Source organism: Schistocerca piceifrons, chromosome 11, assembly GCF_021461385.2.
Source record: "Schistocerca piceifrons isolate TAMUIC-IGC-003096 chromosome 11, iqSchPice1.1, whole genome shotgun sequence".
In the NCBI taxonomy this organism is placed as follows: domain Eukaryota; kingdom Metazoa; phylum Arthropoda; class Insecta; order Orthoptera; family Acrididae; genus Schistocerca; species Schistocerca piceifrons.
Window position 1 is genome coordinate 44,387,239 of NC_060148.1, and position 12,275 is coordinate 44,399,513.

General features: G+C 44.3%; 1 protein-coding gene across 1 annotated transcript in view; it reads right to left on the reverse strand.

Annotated features, from left to right (window-relative positions):
• The window catches only part of LOC124719651, a 470,793-nt gene extending 458,792 nt beyond the window's left edge, over positions 1-12,001 (reverse strand). The window contains exon 1 of the mRNA XM_047244864.1: positions 11,802-12,001. Within this exon, the coding sequence (XP_047100820.1) occupies positions 11,802-11,849 (48 nt within the window). The 5' untranslated portion in view covers positions 11,850-12,001. The remainder of the gene's footprint in view (positions 1-11,801) is intronic.
• Positions 12,002-12,275: the final 274 nt, after the last annotated feature.

Sequence of the window (12,275 nt, forward strand, 5' to 3'; positions counted from 1 at the left end):
ATCCATGGAACCCACATGACAGCAGGGGACTGTTCGAGCTGGTGGAGGCTCTGTAATGGTGTGGGGCGTGTGCAGTTGGAGTGATGTGGGGCCCCTGATAAGTCTAGATGCCACTCTGATTGGTGACACGTACGTAAGCATCCATTCATGTCCATCACGCATTCCGACGGATTTGGGCAAATCCAGCAGGACAATGCGACACCCCATACGTCCAGAATTGCCCTAGAGTGGCTTCGTGAAGACTCTTTTGAGTTTAAACACTTCCGCTGGGCACCAAACTCCCCAGACACGAACATTATTGAGCATATCTGTAATACCTTGCAACGTGCTGTTGATAAGAGATCTCCACCCTCTCGTATTCTTACGGGTTTATGGACAGCGCTGCAGGATTCATGGTGTCAGTTCCCTCCAGCACTACTTCAGACGTTAGTCGATCCCCTGCCACGACGTGTTGCGGCTCTTTTGCGTGCTGGCGGGGGCGCTACACGATGTTAGGCAGGAGTACCAGTTTCTTTGGCCCTTCAGTATATACAGGGTTATTACAAATGATTGAAGCGATTTCACAGCTCTACAATAACTTTATTATTTGAGATATTTTCACAATGCTTTGCACACACATACAAAAACTCAAAAAGTATTTTTAGGCATTCACAAATGTTCGATATGTGCCCCTTTGGTGATTCGGCAGACATCAAGCCGATAGTCAAGTTCCTCTCACACTCGGCGCAGCATGTCCCCATCAATGAGTTCGAAAGCATTGTTGATGCGAGCTCGCAGTTCTGGCACGTTTCTCGGTAGAGGAGGTTTACACACTGAATCTTTCACATAACCCCACAGAAAGAAATCGCATGGGGTTAAGTCGGGAGAGCGTGGAGGCCATGACATGAATTGCTGATCATGATCTCCACCACGACCGATCCATCGGTTTGCCAATCTCCTGTTTAAGAAATGCCGAACATCATGATGGAAGTGCGGTGGAGCACCATCCTGTTGAAAGATGAAGTCGGCGCTGTCGGTCTCCAGTTGTGGCATGAGCCACGCGTGAAACTTGCCCGCACGCGTTCAACCGTTTCTTCGCTCACTCCAGGCCGACCCGTTGATTTCCCGTTACAGAGGCATCCAGAAGCTTTAAACTGCGCGTACCATCGCCGAATGGAGTTAGCAGTTGGTGGATCTTTGTTGAACTTCGTCCTGAAGTGTCGTTGCACTGTTATGACTGACTGATGAGAGTGCATTTCGAGCACGACATACGCTTTCTCGGCTCCTGTCGCCATTTTGTCTCACTGCGCTCTCGAGCGCTCTGGCGGCAGAAACCTTAAGTGCGGCTTCAGTCGAACAAAACTTTATGAGTTTTTCTACGTATCTGTAGTGTGTCGTGACCATATGTCAATGAATGGAGCTACAGTGAATTTATGAAATCGCTTCAATCATTTGTAATAGCCCTGTATACCACGTAAATTAAGAGGACGGGGTACCGATCCCCCATGGTACACAAAACAGGTCAGAACACTGTTGCAGAAGCAACGAAAAAAGCATGCCGAAATTGATAGCGCGTATATTCCTCCAGATTACTTAACTTTTACAGACGCTCGAAATCTAGGGCGAAGTTCAATGCGAGATGCTTTTAATATTTTCCACGACGTGACTTTGTTTCGAAATCTGACAGAAAATCCAAAGAGAATGCGGTCGTATGTAAAGTATACCAGCGGCCAGGGGCGGATCCAGAATATGAATCAAGAAAAACTGCCAACATGAGTAACAGAAGTCGACAGGTGTAAATGGGGCAATTGTACCCCCCCCCCCTCCCACCCTGGTGCGTGACCGACCTTTTTTTCCGACTGCTTTAGGGGCTGATTACGTCGGCCTATCTAGTATGTTTTACTTGCGGCACCTGAAAACTTATTTAAGAACATCAATGAATGAAAACCGCCTCCTTGGTCTTGCACTTATGCATATTCATTACCAGATTCCTGTAGACGTAGAAAAAGTAATTACAATATTTTCAAAAAGTGGTCGTAGAAGGAGATAAGAATTTAATATTTAGGAGCAGTATTGTGAATATATACATTTAATATTAAATTTCATTGTATTTATACTTTTGCATTTTTATTTTATTTCTTATTTTTTCACAAGAACAAAGAAAGAAATTTCTTATTGTTAATATTTATATTCATGAGGAAAAACAGTTTATTATGAGCATAAAATGACGTAATTAACAATATAAGATGATTTGCTGAACACAGTCAAATACCCTACTATAACTTTTCGCACTCGTATCGTCATTGCTGCGTATAAACACATGCGCGAATTCGATGGCAACATTCTGTCAAATGAAAGCAAATGGTCAACTAATTTCGAAGATTTAAGTATGGAAACAAATGAACATTATCATTTTTATAGATTATTTTACATTAGCAGACATACACAGAGTTTTTCAAGTGCACATGTCGTATTTGAAGAATATGTTTTAGGTAATACAGTAAGTTATTTCGTTAAACACACAGCGCGCGCGTATAGAGTATTAATGGTTTTATTTGGAATTAATTTTTTGGAAGACAGGTACAAAAAGATTCCCCCCCACCCGAGATCCAGGATCCGCCCCTGCCAGCGGAAAAGTGCAGAAAATACTTTTGTAAGTAGGCTGTTTAGGTTTTTATGTTGGTAACCTCACCTAGCGCTCCGTATGAAAATCACTGGCTGTGCTGTGTGCAGTCTGTGGCTGGTGGGCATTGTTGAAATAGTCGCTATTGTAGTGCTGAGCAGTTGGCTGTTAACAGCGCGTAGCGTTGCGCAGCTGGAGGTGAGCCGCCAGCAGTGGTGGATGTGGGGAGAGAGATGGCGGAGTTTTGAGAGCGAATGATCTGGACTTGTGTCCATCAGAGTAAATTTGTAAGACTGGATGTCATGAACTGCTATATTTGTATTATGACTATTGAACACTATTAAGGTAAATACATTGTTTGTTCTTTATCGCCGGCCGCGGTGGTCTAGCGGTTCTGGCGCTGCAGTCCGGAACCGCGAGACTGCTACGGTCGCAGGTTCGAATCCTGCCTCGGGCATGGGTGTGTATGATGTCCTTAGGTTAGTTAGGTTTAAGTAGTTCTAAGTTCTAGGGGACTTATGACCTAAGATGTTGAGTCCCATAGTGCTCAGAGCCATTTGAACCATTTTTTTGTTCTTTATCAGAATCTTTCACTTGATAACTATGCCTATCGGTAGTTGGTGCCTTCAGCAGTTAGAATCTTTTATTTAGCTGGCAGTATTGGAACTCGCTGTATTGCAGTGGTTCAAGTAATGAAGATTTTTGTGAGGTAAGTGATTCATGAAAGATATAGGTTATTGTTAGTCAAGGCCATTCTTTTGTAGGGATTATTGAAAGTCAGATTGCGTTGCGCTAAAAATATTGTGTGTCAGTTTAGTGTTGATCAGAATAAGTAAAGAGTGAAATGTCTGAGTACGTTCAGTTCTGCTCAGCTGTTTGAAAAACAAATAACGTAAGGGGTTTACCAGCACAGTAATTCAATAAATTTTTCTAAGGGGACGTTTCACTTTCACTGTGTGTGATAATATTGGTGATTTCACTAAAGCAGAGTTACTAGAAACAGAATTTTGTAATTCCTGCACCAAAGAAGACGAAGTAATTATCTGAGAATATGGATCAAGAAAAACTGCCAACATGCGGAACAGAAGTCGATAGGTGTAAAATACCAGGTTAATAAATGCAAAGCTTTCGGTCCTTACTGTACAGCAGCATGTCTACCTCAGAGTATGCTGATATAACAGCTCCTTTCATAGTAGTCACGTACAACCGCTAGCTCGTCGAAAGATCCGCACTGAAAGACTGGAAAGTTGCACAGGTCATAGCAATACCCAAGAAAGTAGACAGGAGCAATCCGGCAAACTACACCCATATCGCTAACGCCGACTTGCGGTAGGATTTTAGAACACACACTGTGCTCGAGCACTCTGAATTACCTAGCAGAAAATGACTTATAGACAAACAGTCCACATGAATTCGGAAAACGTGATTCTTGTGAAACGCAACTAGCTTTCTATCCCCACGAAGTAATAAGCGCTATCGAGAGGGGATTCCGTATTTCTAGATTTCTAGAAGGCGTTTCTCACAACCGACTTCTCAGCAAATTGATTGGCTATGGAACGTCATCCTAGTTGAGCCATTGGATTCGTGATTTCCTGTCAGAGGGGGCAGAGTCCGTAATAATTGACGGAGGGTCATCGAGTTGGACATAAGTAATATCTGTCGTTCCCCTTTGAAGTGTTATAGTCCATCTGCTCTTCCTGATCTACATAAACCACATAGTATGAGCAGCCCTCTTAGATTATTTGTAGTCGGTATAGTCCCTTACCGTCTCAAAGCCATCAGAGGATCAAAATGAATTCAAAAATGATTTAGACAATGTACCTCAAAAATGAGATCGACGGGAGGTGCAAAATGGCTAAGCAGGGATGACTAGAGGACAACTGCAAGGACGTAGAGGCATATATCACTAGGGGTAAGATAGATACTGCCTACAGGAAAATTAAAGAGACGTTTGGAGGAAAGAGAACCACCTGTATGAATATAAAGAGCTCAGATGGAAAACATGTCCTAAGCAAAAAAGGGTAGGCAGAAAGGTTGAAGGAGTATATAGTTTATACAAGGGCGATGTACTCGAGGGCAATATTATGGAAATGGAAGAGGGCGTGGATGAAGATGAAATGGGAGATATGATTCTGTGTGAAGAATTTGACAGAGCACTTAAAGACCTATGTCGAAATGAGGCCCCAGGAGAAGACATTCCATTAGAACTATTGATAGCCTTGGGAGAGCATCCCATGACCAAAATCTACCATCTGGTGAGCAAGATGTATGACACAGGCGAAATACCCTCAGACGTCAAGAAGAATATAATAATTCCAATCCCGAAGAAAGCAGGTTTGATAGGTGTGAAAATAACCAAACTATCAGTCTAATCAGTCATGGCTGCAAAATAGTAACACGAATTCTTTAAGACGAATGGAAAAACTGGTAGAAGCTAACCTTGGGGAAGATCAGTTTGGATTCCGCAGAAATGTTTGATTGAAACACACAAGGCAATACTGACCCTACTTACCTTAAAAGATGGATTAAGGAAAGGCAAACCTACGTTTCTGAGATTTGTAGACTTAGAGAAAGCTTTTGACAATGTTGACTAGAATATTCTCTTTCAAATTCTGATGGTGGCAGGGGTCAAATACAGCGAGTGAAAGGCTATTTATAATTTGTACAGAAACCAGATGGCAGTTATGAGTCGAGGGGTACGAAAGGGAAGCTGTGGTTGGGAAGGGAGTGAGACAGGGTTGTTGCCTATATTATTCAATCTGTATATTGACCAAGCAGTAAAGAAAACAAAAGAACAATTTGGATTAGAAATTAAAATCTATGGAGAAAAATAAAAACTTTGAGGTTCGCCGATGACATTGTAATCCTGTCAGAGACAGCAAAGGACTTGCAAAATTAGTTGAACGGAATGGACAGTGTCTTGAAAGAAGGCTATAAGATGAACATCAACAGGAGTAAAACTAGGATAATGGAATGTAGTCGGATTAAGTCGAGTGATGCTGAGGAAATTTGATTAAGGAAATGACACACTTAAAGCAGTAGATGAGTTTTGCTATTTGTGGAGCAAAATAGCTGATGATGGTCGAAGTAGGGAGGACATAAAACGTAGACTGGGTATGGCAAGGAAAGCGTTTCTGAAGAAGAGAAATTTGTTAACATCGAGTATAGAGTTAAGTATCAGGAAGTCGTTTCTGAAAATATTTGTGTGTAGTGTAGCCACATATGGAAGTGAAACATGGACGATAAATAGTTTAGACAAGAAGAGAATAGAAGCTTTCGAAATGTGGTGCTACAGAAGAATGCTGAAGATTTGTTTTTTAGATCACATAAGTAATGAGGAGGTACTGAATAGGATTGGGGAGAAGAGGAATTTGTAGCACAACTTGACTAGAAGAAATTTAGTTCTAGAGGGAAGCGTGGAGGGTAAAAATCATAGAGGGGGACCAAGAGCAGATTGAGAAGGATGTAGGTCTGCAGTAGGTACTGGGAGATGAAGAGGCTTGCACAGGATAGAGTAGCATGGAGAGCTGCATCAAACCCGTCTCTGGACTGTAGACTGCAGCAACAACATCTCTATGGTGCGGAAAATGGAAGTTGACTAAATTATGAAAAGTGTGAACTCAGTCACAGGATTACCAAAAGGAATCTGCTAAATTTCGGGTACATGATAAATCACGCAGATCTAAAGGCTATATATTCAACTACATATTTAAGAATCACCATTACGAATAAGTTGAAACGATCACATAGATAATGTTGTGGGGACAGCAAACCAAGGACTGCGATTGTTTTTTGGCAGAACAGTTAAAAATGTAACAAGTCTGCCAGAGAGATTGCTGGCATCACGCTTTTCCACTTTCAAAATGGCTCTGAGCACTATGGGACTTAACTTCTAAGGTCATCAGTCCCCTAGAACTAAGAACTACTTAAACCTAACTAACCTAAGGACACCACACACATCCATGCCCGAGGCAGGCTTCGGACCTGCTACCGTAGCGGTCGCGCGGTTCCAGACTGTAGCGCCTAGAACCGCTCGGCCACACCGGCCGGCCGCGACATTGGATTCTGAGATCTTTATTTTTCCTTGTCGCCAGTCACATCACATTTGATTTTAACTAACACTTTAAGTATTTTATTGGAGAAACAGAAAGGTCCTCTGAATGATTCTCCATTAGCGGAACTGTGATCATTCTCTACTGTACAATCGTCGTCGTTTGCATCTATTTTTTTAACTATATCACTGTCCTCTTCCTCCACCCACCACTTAACAATTTAATCAAATTTACGATCGTTAAAACTGACACGTTCCTGTGAACACATTTTATGCTCTGCTGAAGGAAATATGTACATACACTCCTGGAAATGGAAAAAAGAACACATTGACACCGGTGTGTCAGACCCACCATACTTGCTCCGGACACTGCGAGAGGGCTGTACAAGCGATGATCACACGCACGGCACAGCGGACACACCAGGAACCGCGGTGTTGGCCGTCGAATGGCGCTAGCTGCGCAGCATTTGTGCACCGCCGCCGTCAGTGTCAGCCAGTTTGCCGTGGCATACGGAGCTCCATCGCAGTCTTTAACACTGGTAGCATGCCGCGACAGCGTGGACGTGAACCGTATGTGCAGTTGACGGACTTTGAGCGAGGGCGTATAGTGGGCATGCGGGAGGCCGGGTGGACGTACCGCCGAATTGCTCAACACGTGGGGCGTCAGGTCTCCACAGTACATCGATGTTGTCGCCAGTGGTCGGCGGAAGGTGCACGTGCCCGTCGACCTGGGACCGGACCGCAGTGACGCACGGATGCACGCCAAGACCGTAGGATCCTACGCAGTGCCGTAGGGGACCGCACCGCCACTTCCCAGCAAATTAGGGACACTGTTGCTCCTGGGGTATCGGCGAGGACCATTCGCAACCATCTCCATGAAGCTGGGCTACGGTCCCGCACACCGTTAGGCCGTCTTCCGCTCACGCCCCAACATCGTGCAGCCCGCCTCCAGTGGTGTCGCGACAGGCGTGAATGGAGGGATGAATGGAGACGTGTCGTCTTCAGCGATGAGAGTCGCTTCTGCCTTGGTGCCAATGATGGTCGTATGCGTGTTTGGCGCCGTGCAGGTGAGCGCCACAATCGGGACTGCATACGACCGAGGCACACAGGGCCAACACCCGGCATCATGGTGTGGGGAGCGATCTCCTACACTGGCCATACACCACTGGTGATCGTCGAGGGGACACTGAATAGTGCACGGTACATCCAAACTGTCATCGAACCCATCGTTCTACCATTCCTAGACCGGCAAGGGAACTTGCTGTTCCAACAGGACAATGCACGTCCGCATGTATCCCGTGCCACCCAACGTGCTCTAGAAGGTGTAAGTCAACTACCCTGGCCAGCAAGATCTCCGGATCTGTCCCCCATTGAGCATGTTTGGGACTGGATGAAGCGTCGACTCACGCGGTCTGCACGTCCAGCACGAACGCTGGTCCAACTGAGGCGCCAGGTGGAAATGGCATGGCAATCCGTTCCACACGACTACATCCAGCATCTCTACGATCGTCTCCATGGGAGAATAGCAGCCTGCATTGCTGCGAAAGGTGGATGTACACTGTACTAGTGCCGACATTGTGCATGCTCTGTTGCCTGTGTCTATGTGCCTGTGGTTCTGTCAGTGTGATCATGTGATGTATCTGACCCCAGGAATGTGTCAATAAAGTTTCCCCTTCCTGGGACAATGAATTCACGGTGTTCTTATTTCATTTTCCAGGAGTGTAGTTCACGAGCCGGAGTCTAGGATAACTCTACACGTGTCAGTACCATGTGTTAGTAACGAGGAAAGAAGTCGATAAGGCAACCAACAACAAAATATTGCCGGCCGGAGTGGCCGTGCGGTTCTAGGTGCTACAGTCTGGAACCGCGAGACCGCTGCGGTCGCAGGTTCGAATCCTGCGTCGGGCATGGATGTGTGTGGTGTCCTTAGTTAGGTTTAAGTAGTTCTAAGTTCTATGCGACTCATGACCTCAGAAGTTATGCCCCATAGTGTTCAGAGCCATATTTGAACAAAATATTGTAGAGTGGGCAATTTAAGTAGGGTAGGGGGAGTAAAGTACCGGGTGATCAAAAAGTCAGTATAAATTTGAAAAGTTAATAAACCACGGAATAATGTAGATAGAGAGGTAAAAATTGACACACATTTTTGGAATGACATGGGGTTTTATTAGAACCAGGCGCTCCACCCCATATTGCTAGACGCGTGAAAAATCCCTTGCGTTTGTCGTTTGGTGATGATCGTGTGCTCAGCCGCCACTTTCGTCATGCTTGGCCTCCCAGGTCCCCAGACCTCAGTCCGTGCGATTATTGGCTTTGGTGTTACCTGAAGTCGCAAGTGTATCGTGATCGACCGACATCTCTAGGGATGCTGAAAGACAACAGTGCCTCACCATAACTCCGGACATGCTTTACAGTGCTGTTCACAACATTATTCCTCGACTACAGCTATTGTCGAGGAATGATGGTGGACACTTTGAGCATTTCCTGTAAAGAACACCATCTTTTACTTTGTCTTACTTTGTTATGCTATTCTGATCAGATGAAGCACCATCTGTCGGACATTTTTGAACGTTCGTATTTTTTTTGGTTCTACTAAAACCCCATGTCATTCCAAGCATGTGTGTCAATTTGTACTTCTCTATCCACATTATTCCGTGATTTATTCAGTTTTCAAAATTATACTGACTTTTTGATCACCCGGTAGTATTCCGCCAGAACTGACCTTGGAGAATAACGAGTTCGAAAACTTTCGCGCGGTCTGAGGGACCACACCTCGTGATTAACCCTTTCGTGGGCAAAATTATTGAGTAGTTTTTTTTTAATGAATGGAGAGCAGACAGTAGTTAACAGATAGGTATATTTATCATACAGAATATCAAATTTGCTCCAACTGTGAAAGTGAGGTCACACAAAAAGATGGGAAGTATTCTTCCCACTGCCCTTCCTTGGACTTAAATGACAAAAACAATTTTTTCAATATATGTCATATTTATTTGATAAATTTACTTCTCTTACTTGCCATGAAAGCTTCTGAAACATGGGTCTATGCAAAGTGGTATTTGACAATATGTACAAACACAGCGAGTGCTCTTTTCCGCAGCTTTGGTACTACAGTGATGGCACGTCCAGTTGGTTTCTCCTAAAATGGGTCGATGCTCCCCTACAGCCACATGATGAAAACCTTCAGGTACTTTACCCCTTTTTGCCAGAAAGGTTTTTGTCCACGCCTTTTTTGGCATGGGAAGCCAGTGATCTCGATTGATGGGCCCTGTATGTGAGCTGATCATGCTGTCAACCTTCTCTTTCACTTATTTTCCACAGGATAAAACTGTTTACTGCAGCAACGTCCACCAGGAAATAAAATACTCTGTGCCACCATTTTACAGAACGTCTGCCAATAGCATACCTTTCTCGTAATTGATCAAACTTATCGACACCACCCACTATTTTCTTGTATTCGGCCACAATTTCAGGACGAGAAATCTCTGTGCTAGTACCATCCTTGTTTTTCCTTTTCACTGTGGCTGTTTCTCATGGGTCATGAATTGAGGACAGGAAAGTGACTGGACGGTTATCCATCCATTTCACTGCATTAATGGCTCCTTTTGTTTCAAACGGGAATTCTCCTCTTTGCAATTTTCGTTTTCCTTCATAAATTTGTGTAAATCAGAAGTATTTACCTCATACTACAGCTTTGAGGGAAAAAAAAATCACAAAATGTCACGCAAACAGCACTTAAAGGCTCCTCTACAGAGCAACCCTCAGCTACACAGTGCCTCTGCGCGAAGGTACAGCAGGAACGGCGGGAGCTTCGCATTGGAAGTAGTACCCCATACCGTTCACTAGGTGGTAGCACCGTAAAGAGGAGGGAACTGTGAATCCCATGGGACTAGTGTAAGATGTGTATATTTCTATTGTCTATTGCCAAACCACAATTTATGAAAGATGTTTATATTATATCAATAGGATTAAGTAGGAATAATTAATATTTGTCATGTTGGAAATAATTGTGGTAGCAGGGAATATCTGCACCAAAGTATTGTTGATATAACTTTAAAAAGGAAGGGAGAAACCGCGTACGGATACATTTTAAGAAAAGAGCGCGAAAGACCGCGCATTGATAGATTTTGTAATGGTAGCAGGGATTTTCTGCACCAGAAAGCATTGTTGGCAGGAGGGACCGCACTTTAGCGTTCGTAGGATGTCAGTAGTAAGCGAGAAGTGAAACGATAGGTCTGAAGCGAGAGGTTGAGAGGAGTGGTGTGCCTGCCAGCGACCAGCTGTGATTTACAAGAGATTATAAACGGATGTACAGAGACATCAACTAACTATTATAATAAGAGGAACTAATATTATTGAATTAATTTTTTGAGAAACTCAAGACTACTGAAGGTATGTTTGCGCATTGCTAGTTGTAAGATTATGGCAAAAAGTAAGTCCCATTTGAATATTTGTAAAATCATTTCATTCAGAATATAATTAACTTTTGCCAGCTATACTGCATTCCTAATTATAATCCATCCCAAAAACCATCAACGTAAAACTTTGCAAAATTTTATTGTTGTCAAGAAAAAGTTTAACTATGAATTACGTAACTTCAGTCAAATTAATTAAAGAATAACGTCAACTTTGCTATTAAAGAATAACGTCAGCTTTGGTAATAAATACAGCCACTTATTATGAAAGTCCACCAGCAGCTAATAGAGTATAGTAAAACAGAGTAAGTATATTCATGTCGCAGTTCGATGTAGCAGTCAGATGGCGATCCAGTAACAGTAAAAAAGGTAAGGATCAGTTTTGGGTTATTGCAGATAACGACTGAGGACCACACGACGACGACAGATTCTATGTTTCGTCGAAATAATCAGAAAATCACTTTTAATAAGCAGCAATTAAATTTGTATGCGGAGATTGAGAAAGAGAATAAATTTCAAAGGGAAGATTTCATTTGTTATTATTAAGCAAGAGATAGAAATCCTAAGGAAAGGTTTCACAGTTTATTGTAAAAGGGAAGGTTGCGTAGTAACAAAAGAGATATAGTGGAGTCGGGAAGGTTTCACTAGGAGCGTGTTCACTGTAGTGGGAAGCACGATTCCCACGGCTCGCGAAAGGGTTAAGGGTTAATGAACGGAAACGATGACGACTCACCAAGCGCGCCATGTTCTCCAGCTCCGGGTGGTGTTCGTCGTCGTCCATGACTCGCTCGTCTTCAGCGGCCTCTGGAGACTCCAGCCGCTGCCTCGGCGCAGGTGTGACGCACACTAACAAGCTACACCCCCCGCACGGACCTGCAGCAGGTGTACCGCCAGTGTGTGCTGCGCCGTGTCTGTTTTGACCACAGCTGCCGCGAGTTAAATGCGGCGCGGGACGGCTGCCCGAAAAAACACTCCCCCCCCCCCTTTCCCCTCCGCTCCCCTCACGCCACGAGGTCTTCCCTTCCCCCCCTCTCCCCTCCCCACACTTACTCTAATCTGCCGGCCGTGTTATAGCAGCGCGCACAATGCGAGACTGGGTGCCCCCACTCCACTCCACCGGGCGGCGTCTATAAATACCACGCTCCGCGCCGCTGCAGGCGCAGCCGCCCTAATGAACGGAGAAGCGACGTTGACGCGCCGAGCCGCG